At 36.4% G+C, this 22,770-nt stretch overlaps 1 protein-coding gene across 14 annotated transcripts in view; it reads left to right on the top strand.

The window, feature by feature from the left end:
- HDAC9 (histone deacetylase 9) overlaps positions 1-22,770 on the top strand; it is a gene marked incomplete at its 3' end in the record, with an annotated part of 568,944 nt that overhangs the window by 154,237 nt on the left and 391,937 nt on the right. For all 14 annotated transcript variants that reach the window (XM_079710903.1, XM_079710910.1, XM_079710909.1 and 11 more), the window contains 3 exons: positions 8,788-8,910; positions 11,721-11,931; positions 12,364-12,581. In XM_079710903.1, coding sequence (XP_079567029.1) covers positions 8,788-8,910; positions 11,721-11,931; positions 12,364-12,581 — 552 coding nt within the window. The remainder of the gene's footprint in view (positions 1-8,787; positions 8,911-11,720; positions 11,932-12,363; positions 12,582-22,770) is intronic.

The raw sequence follows: 22,770 nt of genomic DNA, 5'->3' as shown, positions 1-22,770 counted from the left end.
CTTGATTTTGGATGGTTAGCTTGACTGATAGAAATGTCTTCTGTACATTATGCCAACATCTGTGTCCGTAGCTTCATACATTCACACATACACGTATAATAAATTATTTATAAGTTATAAATTATCTGGCCAAAATATAAGGGAAGGTTGTCCCTGATAAGGAAAGGACTGGAGCCAGTGAAGTCACTTCTTCTCTGAGGACATTTGTATACTTGAGTCTTGAGTTTTGGTTTTCAGAACCTCACATAACTCTGAAGGGAGAGAGAAGGCAAAGCCCAGTACTGACCAAAGAGGATAATCTAACAGGAAACCATTCAAACCCAAAGACACATATCTGTGCTACATTGGTGAGTCCCTCATCCCCACCTACAGAGGTGTCTTGATGTAGACCAGAGCAGGGGCAGAGTCTTTCCTGAAGTTGTAACCAGAAGCTAGTTGTAGTCTGAATTTTCATAGCCTCAAACTGTTAATTTAATTTAAAATGCCCCAGATTTTTAGTTCCCTAGGTATCTGGAAAAAGCAAAAGTAAATTCTTTCTAGAGGAATACACATTCATTTTAGATTTCAAATTTTTCCCTCAATTTTCCAAGGAAAATGAGCAGAATAGATAGATGCTCTTTTGCTTATGACCATCTTTCAGCTATGTGAAGAATACAATTCAGGCCTCTATATTTTCTCCTGTCCTCCATCTATTTCTTGTTTCTTACCATCCTATTGTCCCTTTCTCATCTTCATTTTTCTTTCTAAAACATGATACCAGGTGGAATAAATATTTCACATGTATTTGTGGCCATAGATGTAAGTGGGATTCTTGGACTATTGGTTACAGGTATTGTATTTCTGTTAGTGCAGTTATATCTCAATATCAGTCAGTTTTCTGCAACCCTTTAATCAATTTCCAGAAAAAGAACAACTTGGTCACAAATATTTCTAAAAAACTTTAGATTTCCATTTCCTCTCAGTTTGAAGAATGCGTTTCAATTGCAGAAACACTAAAAGATCTGGGTTCTAAATAGGTTCTGGATGAATTCTGTATCCTTGGAAAATGAAAACACACTAAACCACATTCGTTCAACAGCATTTATGATTCTTAGAAAAACATTGTTAGTACAAAAAGTGCGGAAGACCACTTACAGCTTGATAGTATTTTGTTAAGTTCAGAAACAGGCAGTACAGTATTTTGATCGGAAAAACGTATGTAATAAAAGTATATTTTAAAAAAGTGAGGGAGTGATGAACACAGAATTTAGCATGGTGGTTACCTCTCAAGGGGGAGGAAGGCAGTGGGGGACATGGTTTGTTACTAAAGATGAAGATACATATAACCCTTCATTATAAATACAAACATATGCATATAGCACTTAGTACAACATTAAGAAACAACCAAGAAATACATATTCATGAGACTGGATATAAATGGGAAAAGGTGAGATTTTGTTTTTACTTCAAGCTTTTTAAAACCTGTTAAATTAAATTGAGTGTCCCAGATTGTGTGACCCTATCATTAAATTTCAAAATAGATACAGTGGAGAATGTAAATTAAAGGAATTTGCTTTTACTATTTTAATCTGTTTTATATTCCTAAAACCTTTTACTGATACCTAAACACAAATATCTGTTTATATGCCCCAGCTTTTCAGCTAATTGTTGACATATTCTTTCCTTCCACCCCCACCAGTTAAAAAAAAAAAAAAAAACAGAAGGAAATGTGATTGAATGGAGTTTGAAAGAGTAGAGGTATTTCTTCAGGTCAGTGACAGGATGTTCACCTCCAAAGCTGGAAAGACTAGTTCAAAAGCAAGCAGTGACTTACCTCATAATGAATTAATTGTGTGCCTGAACTATGATCCAAAAGGCCAGGTGGGCAGACCTTTATGCACTGATGGGTAGCCTCTCCGTGGCCCAGAACAAAAAATTCAACCCTGATGGCTAACATGTGGTTTTCTGCTGCATTGCATTTACAGAGGTCTGTGGCATAATTCATACTGGAGAGGTGAGGAGACAGCAGAATTCAGACTGGAACTGTCAGCAAATTAATATCCTCGTCTTGTAACACCAAATATTTCCACCTAAACTAGAGAAAAGAGGAAAAAACAATGTTTTTCAGCCAATTTTGTATTAATCATTTTGAATTTAGTATGATGTTTACAGACATCTAAGATTAATAATAGCATGTGATGTCATATCAACAGAAATATTTGGGGGTATGAAAAATTTACATCATTACACTTTCAAAAATCAAATTAGTTGCATACTTTACCCTTTATAAAATAGGCTTATTCTACCATCTTTGCTTAAAATAGTGTAACAGTGTACATTTGAATCAACTCTCTATTCTGTGACCTGGAAGTAGAAAAGCATGTCACCTAATTCTTTCAGATCCCATGTAAACGAATGGGATTCTACTCCCTTTTTGCTGCTTAGGAAATAGGAAAGTAAGGCTGTATTTCAGGCTGATCTTGTGGCTTAGGTAAAAAGAAAATTTCCTCTCTCATAATTCATGTGTTCTGCATAATTTAAATAAAGGTTAAGACAGAAGTAAGAGGAGAATTTACTTGTAAGTCCAGGCTAAGGAAACCGCACGTTGCATTCAGATGTATGGGTCTTCCATTCAGAAGGCTCCCAAGGAACCTGGCTGCAAAACCAACTACTTTGTCATCATTGGTTAAGTTGCTGAACTTGCCCTGAACCTCAGATTCTTTATCTAGTGAAAGGTGGTAATAACTACCCCAGCAGCTTTGTGGTGGGGAATCAGTGTTTGGAAGGCAGGCGGTAAATTGTGAAGTGCAGAACAAGTTCATTTTTTGTTTTTGGTATCAATACTGACTTCTAGTAGGGAAAACTCATTAGTATGTTTGTCATCAAGCCAGCAAATCTCACATGAGAGTGAGCCTCCATCTGCTCTGGCCACTTCTGTTCCATTTCTTCAATTTCTTACATATGCTCAGTCCCGAACTCGGATCACTGGAGCTACTTGCTTTACTCATTTGTAAACTTGGTTGGGGAGCTGAAACCTCAGGAGTTTCTATTTCCAACTCCAGTCAGAGATGTCTTTACCTATCTAGTTACTTTATTGTTAATACTGTGGGCCTGTGGGTTCAAATATGTTTCCATGAATATCAACACCATTATTTTAGATTTGGTAGATTTATTTGATAGCTATTTTAACAGTAGCCAAGCCGCTGGTTTATTTCTAGTTGAACATTAGTGGCTGGCTCTGCTATGCTATTTTTTAAATATTTTTTTCCAGCAGATACAAACGATTTTAAAAATGGATTCTAATAATAAGGTTAAGTACTCTAAAATCATCTGAAATGTCACTTGTTTTGCCCCAATCTCACATGACTCATCTGCCTGTTGTTTCATAATAGTTGTTGTGACGTTTGCTGTAAATGTTATGCTCCCTTCTGAGTGAGTGTAGAGCTATGGTTTTAGATAGCTGCAAATAAGACCCTCCTCCCCCCACCCCACCCCCAGGGGAAAGGAGGTTGTTGTGACACAAGAATCATTTACTAGGAATAACATGAGTCAATAATGTAAACCAAGACCTTTAACAAAACATCAGTGACTTTTAAATGCAAAGGAAGCCCTGTCAAATAATTTTTTTTTCCTCCAAACCATTTTAGTAATACATTCTTGGGTGTCCAGTAAAAATGAAAGCTTAGAGATTTTTACTGCCTAAAAAAATTTATTCATCACATGGAGATTTTAATTTTCTATCAGCTGTCTGAAAGGAGAATGGAAAATAAATACTATACTGAAAAATACCATGAAAGCCGTAGGCAAACATTAAATGATTAAGAGATTTTTTTTTCTTTGTTTACTTGTTTGTTTTTAATGTGGTTCTTCTTTTTATTTAGATAATCTAGATTTGGGAATTTGGAACCTTTTAAAGCCAAAACACATTGAGGCTTACAAGCATGTCTTCCTAGATGCTGCTCTAATAGAACAGATATTTCCTGATAGATCTAGTCAGAGGTGCTCCAGTCTTAGGCTGAAGGGTCTGATGTCCAGGGAAGGTAGGCAGCTACCCAGAGTCATAAGCCAGTGAGTGGTAGAGCTCAAGTGTAAGATGCTTAGACCACTCTCCTTTACACCAGTCCAGACTGCTGCTCACCAAAACCTTTAGGTACTGATATTCTTTTTCTAATGTTTCTAATGCTCATGAATATTGTAGATAATTTTGAGCATGCAGTAACTTGAAAATTCTACATTCACTTTTTCTATGAGCCTCTTAGAAAGTGGGTGATTACATAGTTAGTATTCTGTCAAGGGTCATCTGTTGACTTCTTTGTCTTCTTAAGAGCAAGAAAGGAATTCTCCCTCCCTTCTTCCCTCCCCCACCTTCCTTCCTTCCTTCCTCAGTATCTTCTATCCCCACATGCATTTTCCTTGCCCCTATATGCAGTCATTTTCTCCTGTATTTTTGTTTGCATGGGTTCTTACATCATACATGTATTTTTTGCTTTGTGCTCATGAATTTTAGGGGATATAAATGGCATGGTGTTATCAATCTCATTCCATTTCTTATTGTTATCACTAAGCATGTGATAAAAATAAGACTAGCTCTTTTTAGAGCTAGTCCCATCATAATGGATGCATATACCTAATTGCTTTTAATCACTGTAATAATCCATGGCGGGTACTCCTCCATTTTACCTACCTGTTCTCCAGTTGGATTCCCCAGTGACCTCCAGTTCTCACCCACCACCAGAAAATGCTTTAGTGTATATCCACACTCATCACTCTGTAGCTAAATGAGAATTTCTTGAGCAGCAGGAGAACCTCTGGGTCATGGTGTGCAGTGCTGAAATATTCACCAGAATTGCCATACCAGTCCACAGTCTCACCAGTAATGTGTGATGATTTTACTTTCCTAAATCCCTGTGACATTTAACATTGTCCATTTTTGTAATTTTTGCCAGTGTCCATTTCGTAAGAGAATTTGAATCTTTTGATTGAAACTAAGGTCTTCTTGATGTCAATGGCTAAAGAAATAGCTCTATTGAGATATGTAATTTTCAGTTTATGTGTATTTTATTCACCTGAATTTCAAATATTATCCATAATTTAGGGTTTCAATTACCATGATGGTGAGAAAAGTAATTAAAATTTGAAGGTCATTATTAAATTATGGATAGGCCTCCCTGCCCCAACACCTAGCTCAGTCATATCCCTCTTCCCAACATCATGCTCTTTCTGGTGAAATGCTAGTTACCCATCAAAGCCTAGTTTAAAATCGACAACCTGCTCTGTGCCATTGAAGTGTTTTGACCATACTCTAATTATAGTAATTATGACGGGTCATTAGAGCTAGTTCTCTACTTTTCTGTGCACTCGAGTAGCATGTGAACTTATGTGGCCTAGGACATCTTTGTACCCCTCCCACCCAATTAATCTAACTTAATTGTAATTAATTAATTGTTTTGTGAATGTTAAGCAAAAGCCATTGTACATTTAATATTTCCATTTTATCTGACTGCAGCAATCATTTCTGGTTCTGAGAAATTTTTAGATTAAAACCATCTTCCGCATGTTCTAAGGTATGAAACATTGGCATCTTAGCACAGCACTGATTTAAGGGCTGCATCGGTTTCAGAACAGCTTCCTGGAAAAATCCTGGCCTTGCCTGGAAATACTTGTAAGCTCACCACAGTGCTAAGGTGGGGTAACCTTCCAGCCTTGCAAGAATGCTGGTCAGGATCCTTCACTGTCTCAGTGCAATGGTCCCTCTCACCATCCGTTCATCTGACTTTTCAAGTGTGTCTGCACCCTTTTAGCAGTGTACCATACAGCTCCGGTTTCTTATTAAGAAACATTAACCTGGAACAGATAGCCTGCTTCTATCAAGAAGTCAAATTGAGGGGACTTCCCTACTGGCCCAGTGGTTAAGACTCCACGCTCCCAATGCAGGGGGCCTGGGTTCGATCCCTGGTCCAGGAACTAGACCCTACATGCATGCCACAACTAAAGAGCCAGCGGGCCACAACTAAGGAGCCCACCTGCCACAACTAAGACCCAATGCAACCAAATAAATTAAAAAAAAAGAAGTCAAATTGAGGAAAGTTATATTTAAAGAAGATAATTTGAGAAAAACATTATTTCAGCTAAGTCATTTGTGATTTTATCCATTGGAAGTTTATGTAAATGCTGTGCTTATTTCCTTATCTGTAAATTGAAGGAAATAAATTATGTCCAAGTCTCTGAAGCTTCCGTGATATGATATATACCAGTTAGCCTCTGTGGGAAGAACCAACTATACCCCCCAACTTGGGGGACTTTGGACTTTCCTTACTTCCTCAGGAATTATGTCCATGACTTGAAGATCCTCATGTCTATAAAGTCACCAGGGCTTTTGCTTTCTTCTCACGCCAGGCTAGCTGGCTCCCAGTTGTACACTTTTATTCTTTTCCATAAGCCCCAGGGCCTGATTGTGCTTCCTGTTTTTCTCTCAAGCTTCCTCCTTCTTCATACTTTTTTATGGTTCCCTTATCCTTCAGTAATGGCTGCAGAGTGGTGTGTAGCTTCTGCAGCAGTACCTGACAACAAATCATCCAGCCTTGATCGGTTTAAAAGTTTGATTGCTGATCCCACTGGGAACCAGAATTAGGGAAATCTCTCAGTTCCTTCATCCATAACAAGAGCATAAGATTGCTGGAGAATGCCTGGAATTAGGAACTAGGAATTAGGTTAATGTCCCAAAACTCCCTGGCATAGGGCTTGGCACGCGGTCGGTGCTATCCTAGGAAATGGCACCACTCAATTTTGCTATGAAGCTACAGGGGCCTGAAGTCCCATAGTAAGAACATTCCCAAGTCCCTTCACTTTTGTCAAAGCCCCTGTGAGCAGCCAGTGTGCTACTGCAATTATTACACCTGAGAAGAAACCTTTTTTTCACTTTAGTATAGGTTTGCTTCCTACGATGAGGTAGGAGGATATCGCCCAAGTTCTGACTGGAAAACAAAGATAACCTCTTTTGTGGGGTTGGGGTAACTTTTGGTGTCATTCCCACAGTGCCTGTCAAGTCTCCGTGCTGTGGGAAGCAGATACAACCTTGAATGAGTATTGTACATGATTTAAAGTAATTATTTTTCCACATTTATTTCTCTTCCATAAATACAGATAAGCAGATGAAATATCCTTTTATTATAAATGGCTGCTTGCTGCCAATAAGCTAGTTAAAACATTTTTACTTCCTCATATGTTCTTTTGTTCTTGTTCAGGTATATATTCTATATTTAAAAATCATGGTAAAAACATATCAGTATAAGCAAAATAACTCGTCTTTTTAAATTAGAGCAAATATGCAGCTGTTGTTGATACTCCTTAAATAAAATTGCACTCTCATACATTCTGATGATAAAATCTTTTCCAACAATCTTCATGGGTTTTTGACAACTTTAATTTTGTAAAGGGTTTCATATAAACTCAATGTAATGTTAAAAATTTCAATATACTTCTTGCTTTCCATGTACAAATATCTGACTTGTTCTTCTGAGAAAAAACAAACTCTGAGTTGGTTTGGAATTCCAAGTTGCAATGAGAAAAGTCCACCTTTAGCTTTCTGCTCTTATTATGTTAAGGCTACGACTCATCTCCAAACAAACGTATGATTGAGGTGATGTTTTGGAATAACATCCTGTGTTTTGGTGGCGCATCACTCTTCAGTGACATTCTGAGGTTGCATTGTATTAGCACATGATATTTTCCCCAGTTAATTGATATCCCAGGTTTGTCCAGGGGAAAATCTACCGCTCCCCCAAACATACTTGACAAGTTATTATATTTACTTTAGTCAAAGCCCGTGTGTGCAATATCCCTCTTGGAGGTGGTCTATTATTGGAGTCCCATATGCTTTTTGTTTGGGAAGAAAGCAGTCACTGTGTCATACTGTTACATGGAGTATTCTTTTTCAGGGATGTTGTTCCCTTGGGGACCATATCAGGCCAGAGTTCCTTAGTCTAATAAGACCTTTGTAACTCTTATTGTATAAGAGTTCTGGGAGGGAAGCAAGAGTTAAACAGAAAATGTAATTCAAGCAACTATATTAGGCCACATGTGGGAAAACATGACTCTTAGTATTGGATTAAAAAAAAGGTTATTTGTTGTAAAAAGGACTCTGATGCCAAAATTCTCAGGGTATTTCAGTGTAAGTGAAGACTGTTGTGGCCCAGGGAACTCACAACATTTTAACATTTACTTTAGTTTCTGAATATGTATGATTTAAAAAACACCATACAGAGTTGTCTTTTCACAAATTTTATATTTAAAAAAAGATATAATTAGTTGTTATAGAAGTCCTGTATGGTGATATTTAAGATTTTCTTGTGTGAGTTTTCCCATCAGCAAAATGATGTTTAATCCATATGAGGATAATGATTATAGCAACATTACATACATATTCATCACGCATTAATACAAAAATCTGTACTCATAAGAATTAGTCAACTTAATTGTTGTACTTTGCCAATTGATGACAAACACACTGATTATATTCCATAAAGGTAGAATTTTAAAAATGAATTTTTTCCAAATGAACATAGAAGCTCGCTCTTCAGATTTTACAGTTACAACTGACGAAGAAAATTTTAATTTATTACATATAACATTTTTGGATACAGAAGTCATAAAATACTTATAAGTTCTTAATTAAGATACTTAAATGTTTTGACAGATTATGATAATGTAAAATCTGTTTTCTGAAATGAGAACGTTACAGTAAAATATGTGATATTGTGTAATATTTTGAGAGTTCCCTTTCACCTTTTTTTTTTTTTTTTAAACCAGAAAATGGTTTCACAGCAACGCATTCTAATTCACGAAGATTCCATGAACCTGCTCAGTCTTTATACCTCTCCCTCTTTGCCCAACATTACCCTGGGACTTCCAGCAGTGCCAGCCCAGCTGAATGTAAGTTATTACCCTGCAACAGCCTAAACCAGCCCAAGGGATATTTTCATAGGGGAATTCTCGTTCTTTTCTTGTATATTTAAACTTCAGGGAAACTTGGTAGTCTACTTCTCCTTCACTGTTTGCTGAGTTGTTCAAAGATGTTCAGTTTAATCTCACATTAAAGAATCATGCTGGTTCATATCATAATATATAAAAATAATAACTAACATTTATATAATGCTTTATAGCTTTTAAAAAAGATAGCACTCTCCAGGTATATTATTTTGGTAGCTCCACCCAACCATCCTGTGAAACAGAGATTACAGGACACATTTTTACAGAAGAAGCAGCTGAGACTTGGAATGCATAAAAGCCCAAGATCACAGACCCAGCAAGTAGCAGACCTGAACCTCAACTCAGGCCATTGCTGAGAGGTGCAGCGTCTGAAGCACAGCAGCATATGTTTAAAGAATTTATTTTGTGAATGACTTTATTTTGAGAATTTAGGTTACTGACTCTGAGGTACTGAAGCATACATATCTGGAAAACCTCTCTAAGAACAATATTAAACTCTTGCCTGGAGATTCAAAGTGAATCAATTACTTTAAAAGTCCTGACAACTGAAATAGGATCTTTTGGAGGTAATTGTCCTACTAACAGAAGACAGCAATAATTATTTTATGCATATTCCCTAAAATAATATAAATTTCAGTCATTGTAAAAGATTTGTAAACTTTACCTAGACTAATTTATCTGTGAAAAGTTAGTAAATTAAATTGTACTTATGCAAAGGTCATATGATACATTTGGTTTAAAGAGAAATTTGTTCCAACCCTTGGCACCAATTTTGCCAATTTTTAGATGCAGGTCTTCCACTGAGTCCATCTTGTCAAATTTACATCTTTTAAAGTATGCTAACATTAAGAAGTCATAAAGAGTTGACCATTTTGTGACTAATTTATTTTCAAAATATGAACCCTATCTATGGTATGCTACTAGTTTATGCACAAGCACACCTACAGGTGACATTTTTTAATGATAAATTTTATGATTGTGTTCAATACATATTATAAAACCAATCTAAGAGGTACCTTATTGTATTTGGTATTTTTAATAGAGTAGAATGTTATCTTATGTGATATAGTAATCTTATACCAGTGAGGAGAAAGCAAAATTTGGATGTTGTTTTGTATTTGGAGATTAAAGAAGACAGGCTTAAAAACACTGAATTCAGCTATGCCCCTGAAATTCCACATGAAACATTTGTAAACAGTTGGCTCTAGTGAAAAGAAGAAAGAAATTAGGGATGAAATAAAACATACATATTTATGGATGATATTTTCAAATCTTCACTTATTAAAAATTATTTTCTTCTGTTCCTATTTTTTCCTATCTCTTCTGATGATAAGCAAATACTAACACAAAAACTTATGACACGTGAATAGGCTTTTTTTTCTTCCTACTCTTTTTTTTGCATGTTCTAAGTCACTCCTACCAGCTAACACAAACATACACCACTTTTAATGTGGTCGGCGAGAATTTTTTCCCAAAGGACCAAGTACTAAAAACCAGACCATTTAATGTTTCAATGGTAATACAATTTGGTACCTTTGGATGAATAAACCAGTGTGGTTTGGATTGAAGTTTCATTTTTCTTTGCTTCCATTTTGGTGTGGATGAGGCCATCACAATTAATTTTTCAAGCTTAGCATTGCTTTGGCAAAGGGATCTCTAATATTCTAGTTCCCCACTGAGTAGTGGTAAATTTTAAGGAAAAGAGGCCAGGAGAAGGAATCAGTTCTAGATTAAACATTGCATTGACTCACTGTGTGACTAAGACAAACCATTTACCTCTTTGTCCTTCAATTTCTCCGTCACTGAAAATTGCTTTGCTTCCCTGGTACACAGCAATTTTGAAAGATGAAACATGAGTTTTGAAAAGAAACATGCCACATAATTTTGAGGTATTAGACCTCTGCTTTTGTAATACCAAAATGACCACCATTCATTAAGTTCTTTGAATAGGAGAATTCATTATTACTGTTGATGATATAAATATTATTGCCTTATTACTGTGTTATCATATATTTCAAGTTCTTAATAGCATTTTTATTTGATATCTAATTTCACTTGTAGTTTATTTTATTAAACAAAAGTATCTGGAGTGTCATTTTCAATATTTAAAGATTTGGGAATCTGTTATGAATTAATATAAAATACATGTTTAAATCAAATTCCTGCATATTTTATATAACCTTTCATTGACTTATCTCAAGAATTTTATTTTAAAAATTAAATACTGGAAACCCACAGCTCTGTGAACGTATTAGAGGACGTATAGAGAAAGGGTAAATTGTTCCTTCTGCTTGAAACTCCAAAATTACGGATCATTTTATCTCTAGCTTCTTAATCCCTATCGTACAGCCATTAGCTCAGCGATTTGAATAAATTTTACTTTTCTAATATACCTTTTACTACAGCAGTATATTAAAGTATTTTAGAAATAACTTTCCCAGTTATTAAGCCTGAAATTAGCATGATTTTTAATGTTAAAAAAAGTTTTATTTTGGGTTCAGTATAATGATACCCAATACTAAATTGTCTCCAGTGCTTCAGCTTTATTTTTGTTTCTCCTTTGTTAGTTCACTTAGTTCACAAGACATGGTGTTATCCATTTTCCCTACTCAGCCATTGGGTAAGGTAGGGCTTTTTGGTCGGGAGTTAGGGGGTGTGGGAATTATGGAATAAGAAACTAATCTAATGATTTACAGACCTAATGACCCATATGGATGAAAGCGGATTAACATCTGTATTATTTCTTGACACAGGCTTCAAATTCACTCAAAGAAAAACAGAAGTGTGAGACCCAGACACTCAGGCAAGGCGTTCCTCTGCCTGGGCAGTATGGGGGCAGCATCCCGGCATCTTCAAGCCATCCCCATGTCACTTTGGAGGGAAAGCCCAACAGCAGCCACCAAGCTCTCCTGCAGCATTTATTATTGAAAGAACAAATGCGACAGCAAAAGCTTCTTGTGGCTGGTAATTCATAATGGCAGCATTTGCAGGTTATTTTAGGGCTTTCATTTTATCAGCAATTCAGTGTACTGTCTCTTTAACTCAAGACCTAGTAAAGATTCACAGTGTCATACATAGGTCTCCCTGATACCTACTACTGTGGAAAGACTGTTGTCTTTATTTATTCCTCTAGATCCATGAAAAAAAAACTCACCTTATTTAACCTTCATACATACCAGAGTGGACTATTGGTGAGTCATTGATCAGATGCATATCTGCCCAATGCTTTGGCACTTTTGCCTTCACCCCACCCAACCTAGCCTTCTGATATTTGCCCGGTAGTATACTACTTTTCGTAAAACTTATCCCATAGCTATTTTCTGTAGCTTCTTTCTTAAATTGTGTATGTGTCTGTGTGTGTGTACATATATACATGTACATATATTTTTTTTTCAGGTGGAGTTCCCTTACATCCTCAATCTCCCTTGGCAACAAAAGAGAGAATTTCACCTGGCATTAGAGGTACCCACAAATTACCCCGTCACAGACCCTTGAATCGAACCCAGTCTGCACCTTTGCCTCAGAGCACATTGGCTCAGCTGGTCATTCAGCAGCAACACCAGCAATTCTTGGAGAAGCAGAAGCAATACCAGCAGCAGATCCACATGAACAAGGTAAGTCCCCAAGCCACGTCAACATGCCATAACCACTGGTGTGGAAATTGGGGTTTTCTTCACTGATGTGTGCATACAAGAGAGAATGTTGGTATCCATCACAGCCAAACGGAGACTGCCCTCCTGGCCCTGCTGTCAGGGTTCAAGGACACCATCACATTATCACTGTTTTCTCCCTCACTACATGCGTAGGACATTTGTAGCAAAATTGAGGTCCTAGATTAGAAAGTCTTTTATGATTGGGTACCTGTCTTAATACAGAAGCACATACAGGCACATGTGTGCAGAGCCCCATTTTTTGTTATTGTAGTAAAGGTGTGAGGCAGAGTTGAAGTTTGCACAGGTGCTAGCAGCTATGCCAAGGTCGGCCAGTTAGGTATTTCTCAGCAACTTCTATGTATGCATGTTATATTTATTTTTTAATATGCCCTACTTTATTCCAGTCAGTGTTGAAGCAGTTTCTCAGAAACTTGTGGTAGTTTCTTTCTGGCAACCTTATTGTGGCTGAAATGGACAGCAAATGCCTGAATCACAGCACATCCTCAGGAGCCCTCCTGCTGAGGCAACCACAGTCATTCTAAAATAATGGTATCAGGTGGGCCAGCAAAGCATTTTCAGTGAACTTGTAAGCAAAACTGGTCTGTACAGTTTTGCCACTACTCTCTGCTGTGGTAGCCTCACAAAGTAGCATCCTCTCATTTCTGGTGAATGAAAGGTCCTGAATTTCAAAATTCTTTCTCTTATCCTTTGTTACTATATCACCTCCAGATATCTTGTAGAGATATTATATTGAGAAACAATTTCCTGTTGACTGATAAGTGGATAGCTAAAAATTGAAATAGTATTTAAATGCTTTATTGTATTGTGATATAAACAAAACAAAATCTCATGGGAGAAGATCTAATCATCTTTCTAATAGCAAGAGAAGGGGGTCTTTATCATGTGCTCACCTTATTGCAGGTGGGATTAGAGATTTTCTCTCCTCTTTGGCCTCCATCTTAACAAGGCAGAGCCATGGAGGGCGCATGGGCTGAAGACCCCAATACTGAACACAAATTCTCCCAGCCCAACCCTTTGCAGCATTCAATGACGTGTATGTGCGTATATCGGGGTTCAGGGTGGTTGGCTGTGCCAGCTGCCTCTCCTGTTATCGTTTGCTGTACTGCAGATTATATTTCACTATATTTCAGGCTCTTTCTATGTCATCACATTAATGCCTGTTTTATTGCTACAGCATTTCTCTAAATTTATCAAATTGTTTTGGGTAAAATCAGTCTTGTCAGAGGAGAACCAACTTCCTTCTTGTATAATGGCGTATAATACTCCTTGTCTTGAATGTTATTCTGCATGTTTACTATCTTATGGTGGAGTTATGTTGGTTTGTTTGTTTTGTGGTATCTTAGCACTACTTAAAACTACCAGGTATTCTTGAAACATTGTCCAGTGTGAGAGGAAAGACTGGGAATTCTACTTTTCACCTCACAATATTTTGATCTGGAATTAAGTTCATGTAGAAAAGTAGTATTGGATTGTAAGTTTACTTTCTGCTACTCGGTTCTATTTCCTAGAAATATGTGGATGTGCATATTCTATTATAGATAAATTAGGTAAATTGATCCCTTTCAAATCATCATCTACAGATGATTTCTATGAATACCTTTAAGAATACTTTGGAATACATTTTTTATGACCTAGAGTTGCCACTGCTTCACACTCAGATGGTTTGTTAATATCAGAATCTTTTTTTTTTTTTTTGTGGTACGCGGGCCTCTCACTGTTGTGGCCTCTCCCGTTGCGGAGCACAGGCTCCGGATGCGCAGGCTCAGCAGCCATGGCTCACGGGCCCAGCTGCTCCACGGCATATGGGATCCTCCCAGACCGGGGCACGAACCCGTATCCCCTGCATCGGCAGGCGGACTCTCAACCACTGCGCCACCAGGGAGGCCCAATATCAGAATCTTTGTATATTAGTTATCACAGTCGAGATTTTGACAGGCAGATGCTAACCTCAGTCACATGGAAGAAACTAAGATGGAAAGCAGGCATTTGCATTTTAGCAATGAGAAAAGCAAATCTTATCAGAGACCTTCTCCCATGTGGAGCTGATTCCTTGGAATCTGTTAAGAATTCTTCCCAAAATTAGAAACAAACCTATACTTTTAGGTACATGTTTGTACAGTGGTTTGATTATTAAATCTTGTCTTAATTAGGCAAAATGAAGCCCAGAAAACTTCAAAGTACAAAGCTGATCTTTATATATTAACCTCTCTCAACTTGGGTGTTTAGATTACTCAAGCAGGTCTCTACTTGGCTTTTCTCCATGTATATATTCCATATGTTTAATCAAGATGGCATATGCACACTGGGTATTCTCCAGATTTGAAAATATTTCACTTGCCCTCAATTGTCTAAGGAAATAGAGAAGAATCTTATTAAATAAATCTTGAACTCCATCCTGTTCCATGGTATTCACAATAGAACCATTAATAAATGAATTGCTACTGTTCACCCTCCCCCATGAGGTAATGAAAACATTTAGTTCACATTAGGAGGAGGCCAAACTTAGATGCCAAAAGATAACAAGTTTCTATATAATAATATATTTATGTGTACTCTAACCATTTAGAATAACCATTAATGAGAAATAACCACAGAAACTTTAATATATGTCATTTTTTTCCTATTATCATGGAAGAAACTTTACTGAATCCATTCAAATTGGAGCCAAATAGTTGGCATCATAAAAGCATGGTCCTTACTCTTGAGATACTTATTCCAGCAGGAAATATAGGCACACATGAAGACATAGGTGTGCAGATGACACATTTTAAAATGTCTTTTCCTTTTATTCCCTCAGCTTTTCTTTATGGTTCCTTTTTGAGGAATTTAGGAATTTTGAGGAAAAAAGGAGTGAGAAGAAAGAAAAAATAAGTAGGTTTATCTCTAAACTTACATCATATTAAATATGATTGGCCTTCCTGGTATGAAATTTTTAATGATTTATTTGAATTGCTAATAATCTTTAGAAGAATTAGAAGCAAAGAACAGTTTTCAGAACAGTTTATACATGATTGACTTATTAAATTCTAAAGACTTTCTCATATCTTGCTATTATTTGACTGCATTTATGAAAGCAGTCATTCATGCTTGTTATAACTATACAATGTAAATGTTATTAATCATACTAAACAATTTACCTACCTGTTACCTGATACTTTAATGACATTTACATGGGAAATTTGTGTGTGGTAAGATGTTAAGCCTCATGTAATTATGTTGTAAGTGCTTAATAGCTTAGCAGAAATACCCCAGGAATGGGTTTATGTAGCATTTGTATTGCTGTATCTACCAGTAAATAATGGGGCAAGCTTGAAAAATGAATGAAAAATGTCAGAATGATTTATCTCTGCTTATCAGTTTGTATATTCTGTTTTCACTGAAAGAGTTTTGAGAAGCTTAACCATAAGAAAATCATGGCTTACAACATTTGTTCTTTGGTTTTTTTTTTTTTTTTTTTTGAGACATTTTAAAAATTCAGAAATGCATTTAAACAATTTATATTACTAATATATAGTACCTTCATGTTTCAAAAAAAATAAGAGTTTTTTAATACGAGGATTTCAAAAGAAAACTGTTGCTTTTGCCAGTATCTTTTGATTTTTTTATTAGAAAAAAAAATGTTCCTAAAACAGAATTTTCCTTGTAAATACAAAATAACAAACAAAAATATAAGAGGGTATTGATAATTTTCTTCTGAACCCTTTTCAAGTTTAAATATTGACACAGATTTTCTGGTGAAAACTATGATGAAAACAAAATACCACAGTTACTTGGACGTTTTTATGATTTTTGAAGGAGTATTCTGACCACTGCCTAATTACTAGAAGGGTAGATCTCTAGTCACATCACTCTCTGAATGATATACAGAAATTTTCCATAGTATATTCAGGCATTTTTGTTGTGAGATAATTTGACATAGATCTCTGCCCCCTTCCAAATGACAACATTATTCTTTGAATTATTTCTCAGTTATAGTATTAATAGAATAGCATTAGTTGATGACTGATTGTTTCTGTTTTAACTAGAATTTTAATAACTTTTCTAATACCTATATTTTTCATATTCATTCCATCAAATCCATATGAGAAGAAATTTTAAGAAAATTATTTCTTCATTCAATACTTATTTGAATGAAATAATCTATGCAAGTATCCATTTAGCAAATCATTACTGAATTCTTACTTCGTACCAGACACTATTTTAGGCACTAAGAAAACAACATTCATTATCCTCATGGAGCTTACCATTTGGGGAGCAGGGGACTGAAATATTCCAGTAAACAGTAATGCAATACAATGTTTTAAGTATTAGGATAGAGGACATGAGGAAGGAAATTGTTTTCTTTGAGGAAACAAGATTTGAGACTTGTTTAGTTCTTCTCAGGATTATCTTGTCCTTTTTACATCTTTTCCTCTCCCTTCTGTCTCTCTCTCTCTCTCTCTCTCTTTCTCTTTTTCTCTGTCTCTCTCTCTTTCCTTCCCTGCCTCTTTCTCTGTTTCTCTCCCTCCCTCTCTCCCTCTCTTTCTTTCTTTGTAAAATACTCTGTGATAAATACCTTATGCATTCCTATGACTGGATATCAGCCAACACTTAAAAAAAACCCACATAAATCATGAGATGATATCTTATATGTGTCAAGGTTCACTCTAGATATAAGTATTTATTATATATTTATTACTATGATACTTAGGCATTTTGACATGAGTGCTATTTTATCATAATAAAAATATATCTAAGACAAGAGCAGTAAAGGGGAGGGTGGGCAGATGTCCTACATTGCCCTTATTAAAACAGGTAGATTTTATGTCTGACAAGCAAGCCATGAATATAGTTAAGTTCAAATGCTGGAGCTAATGGGGAGCTTTCATCAGTTTTAGAAGAGAATTTGACCCTTTATTTGAGTAGTATCTATTGTATTCCTTTTCTTAACACAATTTTCTAACATAAATGTTACATTTTCTCCATAACCCCTCATGATTCATACCCACTCCTTGTCCCCAGCAATCCATCCAGAGCAACTCAGGGGAGAATATTCTTTCATGCCTGCGGTCACATACAAACATAGCTTGGTTGTGTGTGTGTGTGTGTGTGTGTGTGTGTGTGTGTGTGTGTATTTTTCCTTATAAAGTATCCCTGAAGGCAGCACTAAAATATAACTGTTTTGTGCACTATTAAGCAAAGTGTATATTTTCCCAAGGAAATTAATTTGAACAACAATTATACAGACAGCTACAATCCCAAGAGTTTACATATTTTGAAGTCACACTTCATATTAGTTTATTTTAATAAGGGTATTTTTCTATCCATGCCTTACTTGTAAGAAGATTAATATTTTAAGGATAATTAGATAAGGACCAGGTACCAATTTCTGCTTTTTTGCTACACCTATTTCTCCTAGTGTATCTTTTCCTCCCCATCTTTTATACAACATGCATCTTTCCAGAACCTTTCCCATAGGGACCTTAGGGATAGGATCATTTAAATGATGCCAGCTCTCTTTTATGTGTAGGATCTTCTATGAGCTGGGACACCATGCTAGCATTCTCATGTGTATCATCTCCTCAAACTATAAGCACACTTTTTTTTTTTTTTTTACTATCAAGAAAGTTAATTTAAAAGGGCTTAAGTAAGCTGACTGAGGTGGCTAGGTTAGTAGTTGACAGAGCTGGGATTCCGACATAGGTTGTATGACACAAAAGCCTGTCCTTAACGTAAACTTAGGCTTATGATTTCAATGTTGCTTTTATCACTAAGCAGGAGACAAGATTTTCCTAATTTTATTTTTGCCAAAAAGTAGGAAACTTACAATAAAAAATAAGGCAAACAAACAAAAAAAAGGAGGGTTATCTTATTTTTTAGGTATTTGTTTGGATTTGCCAGGAAGGAGAAATCCCATTTCCTGACCTTGCTTCCCAGTTCTCCACTCATTGCCCTCCATCCAGTTACTCATTTGGATGTCTTTTTATATGGACCCAGTGGTGGGACTTTCAGAAATCCTGTTGACTTTCCAGCAATGCAGTGTGAATGCAGTTCAGAGCCAACTACAGCCAGGCCACACTTCATTCCTTTCTTCTGTGTTGTAACATTGCCATATTTTTTAGACTGGGCAAACATCTTCTCACAGGAGTTCTGAGCAAGCCTGAAGCTGAAAGTCAACTGACTTCATCAAGTTCAACTGAAATGCAAATGTTGGCATCTCATCTATGGGTGATTTGGAAAATGCCTTGTTTTAAGTTTTGAAAAATGGATGAGCAGAAACTTGAACTGGGCTTTCATTTAGGAAAGTAGGCATTACTGTTGTCAGGTTTAATTTCTCTCTATCCATTTGACAGCTTGTTTCCATGCAGAGTCTTTAATCACCAATTTAGGATTACATTTTGCCCATTAGATGGATAGTATGTCCAAAAACTTCAGCAGGCATTGAAAGGCAGTCTTAATTTTATAACAGTAAAAAGCCTCCTAGATTATTTATCTATCTATAGAGGTTTATAAAAGAAACTTTGACTTTACCCTTAAATAGATGCTATTTCGACATGATTAGCCCAATGTAAATAGATCCTTGTAGGTATGTATTGGGCTTCAAAAAAAAAAAAAAAAAACTACTTATGCTGCAATACCGGCTTACATCATCATAGAGAATTCATATAGAAGCATTTCACTATATAATTACAAGTTGATGGTTTATAATATACAGAAAATGGCTTGTTGCTTTATTATTAGATGTGATGAAATCCTATGTTTGGAAAAGAAACTAAATGACCATTTCAGTGGATTAATGTGTAACATTCATAAACGTTCCCAGGGCTGCTTTCATAACTTGAAGACCAAGGGAAGGACCTCGACCTTTCCCTTTCACTCTGCACTGTTAATCTAGTCAGAGACGCTTTTATTGAATGAGAAAAACAATAGTTGGACATGACTATGAGGTAAGAAAATAGGGGAAAGAAAAGTATCTGGGGAATTAGGCCATGTGAGTGGTTTGACTGATGTTGATTCCAGGAGTTCAAAAGGAGAGGGAAGCTAAATAATTTGGTTGTTCCCCAACCTTGACAAATAGTTTCATTTGACAGAATGAAATAATTAAGTCTTACTAAGGAATTTTTAATATAACTAAATGATTTGTGGACATGAAAACCACCGATGTGTAGCAGTCTCTTTGTTACAGATTTTGGTTGCTTATAAGTTCCTGATTTTAGGGTTTTTCTTTCCTCTGTATCTTTCTGCTCTTTCTCTAAATATTTATGAAGACTGAGGGATTATAGTGACCCTGAAATGTCATACAGTCTGGAGTATTCCCATTCCTTCGGGCAGAATTGCATCCAGGGCTCTGCTCCCATGTCCTAAATATACCATTACTCTCTTGCTATCAACTTAGTTGTATCAGCCAGCAATAAAAACTCACTTCTAAAAAATAATTTCCTGGCATGGAATAATTGGTGCTCCACAAAGATTTATTAGCAACTATTCTGCTGCATCCTGGAAGTGAAAACAGAGAAGGCATGTTTTTCCCCTTGAATGGCTCATAGACCTGCAAATAGATAATTTTAATCAAAGATAGTTCTACAGAATGCATAGTTCAAAATCTAGAATGCTGGGTAGCCTTTCCAAGAGAAGTTTCTGATGCCCTGCACACTTATTTATTTGTTTTGCGATTTTGGCCAGAGTGTCAAACCTCTTTGTCCACTAATGCTCTAATCTGCACACTTTAGAGGTTTATAGTGAGAATTACATGAGAGGATGTACTGAAAGTGCTTTGTAAACATAGTAAGAAATCCTTCCATTTAACACAGTATTTATGTTCTTATATAGCACTAAGAGTTATATCTTCCCAGTTATGTTAATGCAAATGGCTTTCTGGAAGTGTAGAATATTTCTAAGACACACATTTTTCACTTGCCTCAATATTGCGTCAAGCTACTTTGTTGTAAACCAAACCACTAAATTTTGTTCCAGCTCTTCCTTGCATCTTTGTATTCATCATGAAGCTGACCTTGTTTTCTCTTTGGAACAATATTATGGTTAGTTATTGAATTTTTTATTGAGGTATAATTCACACACTGTAAAATTTATTCCTTTTGCTGCACAGTTGAATGAGTTTTGACAAATGTATATTGTCATAATTACTGCAATCAAGATATAGAACAATTCCCTCAACTTCCAAAATTCCCCTGTGTTGCTCTTTTGTAGTCAATCCATACTCCTACCTCCAACCCCTGGCAAAGTACTTGAATTTTTGACCATGTAGGGAACATAAAACGAATCACAAGTATGAAGGATGGTGTATTTTAAGAGCATGCAGACATCAGCCCTAAATGACTTAAACCATAAAATGTTCAAGCAAGAAGAGACATAAGGGATTCTTTGCCGAGGTCACAAGCTGATAGTCTATGGACTGGATCCATTCCATTGAACTGATGTCTTTGGCCTGCCTGGTGTCTTAAAAAGCATTCAAGTTTTTGGTCAATCATTTTAAATACAAATCTGGATTTCTGGCATTGCCTGAAAAATTGAAAAGTCTGGCTACACTGGGCCCACTTTTCCATGTGGCAATTATTGTCTGGGGTTTACTCTTGGTTGTCTTTTTTAAGTAGCGCTTGCACTGCTATCCAGTTTACCCAAGCAAGGGATTGAGGGGAGAAAGGGAGATGTTTATGAGTCAAGTGATCAGGAGCTCCCTGGCTTTGAGATCTTGTCTATTCTGAGATGCAGTCCGAAATCACCAAGAGTTAGCAAAGAACATAAGCATGCCTTACCTCACTCTGCCTCTATTCATTACCCTTAAAGAAGGAAAAAAGAAAACTTTAAAAGAAAATGTACTGTCAACTGAAGATCAGGAAGGAGATTATCAGGGAAAAATCCTATTATGTAATATAAAAGGACATAAAATTACACGGTGCTCTAAAAGAAGGAAAAACAGCTCATTTGTGTTCTAGTTAAGAAAAGCCCCTAATAGTTCTTGTTACACTCTCTTGCTGAGGATTTTATGTTCTGAAAGGCCAGTCTTCCTGTTTCCACTTTTCCCCACCTAAATCCAATCTCCTGTAGCAGCCAGAGAGATCATTTACAAATGCAAATCAAATCATGTCAAGGGCTTCCTAAAAACTCCCCAGTTGCTCCTTATTGTTTGTTGGATAAAATCCAAGTATCTTTTCATGGCCCACAGGCTCTTGCCCCCTCACTGACCTTATCTCCGACTCCCTACCCTTACTCGCTGAGCTCCCACCACCTTGGCCTTCTCTCCAGTCTGTGAGGAGTCTCCTTCCATCTCCTGGAATGAACTGTGAGTCACAGTTCTGTGTGGAATGTTCGACCTCCAGGTGTTCTTGTGATTCGACCTTGGTATTGGAGTCTCTCTCAGCTCAAACCTCAGCTCTTCAGAGTGGCCTTCCTTGCCCATCCAAATTGGGCACAGACACCCACTCCTTCCCCCATTATTCCCTATCACATTTAGTTCTACTCTTCAGTTACTTATTTTTTATTTCCCTCTGAGAGACAGAATCTTGCCTGATTGACTGCTCTCTTCCCAGATCCTGGCATATAGCAAGTGCTCAGTAAAAATTTGTTGAATGAATGAAAGAGTGGGTAACTTTCTCTAAAGAGCCGGGAGGAGGAAATTTTCAGTCTCCTTTCTGGAAGTGAACACATAATTGAGTTATTGGAATATTAGGATGTTTTGAGAGCCAAAGAAAGGATATTTTAATTGCTGGCATTGTTTTGGATAGTCATTTAGCATTATAAAAATAAACGCATTTTTATTAAGAATTCATTTGATCCCTAGATTAATTTTATATCTCTTCAATATTGGCAAGAAAGGGTGTTTTTCAGTTTAGACTTTTAACTTATGTGAATAATGGACCAATACTTAGAGAATCTTTCTCTCTTGTTATTTAACTTTGGTTCTGCTGGTTATTTCCCTAAAATGCACAGAAGCAAAATGACATGTAGTATTTTGGCTTGAGTCGGAGTTCTTCTCTAAGTAGACCTCTTGATTTGAAAGCCCTCCAAGCTCTGGTTGTTTTTGAGAACAGTTGGTACATACCTAATCTATTTGTGAATTGAGGCAGAATTTTATCATTATTTTTAAATCTAGTTTCCTTGGAGCTTAAGGGAAGGGTTTTATTTTCCAAAA

The sequence above is a fragment of the Hyperoodon ampullatus genome, assembly GCF_949752795.1.
Source record: "Hyperoodon ampullatus genome assembly, chromosome: 9".
In the NCBI taxonomy this organism is placed as follows: domain Eukaryota; kingdom Metazoa; phylum Chordata; class Mammalia; order Artiodactyla; family Ziphiidae; genus Hyperoodon; species Hyperoodon ampullatus.
This window is presented reverse-complemented; position numbering and strand designations above follow the sequence as displayed.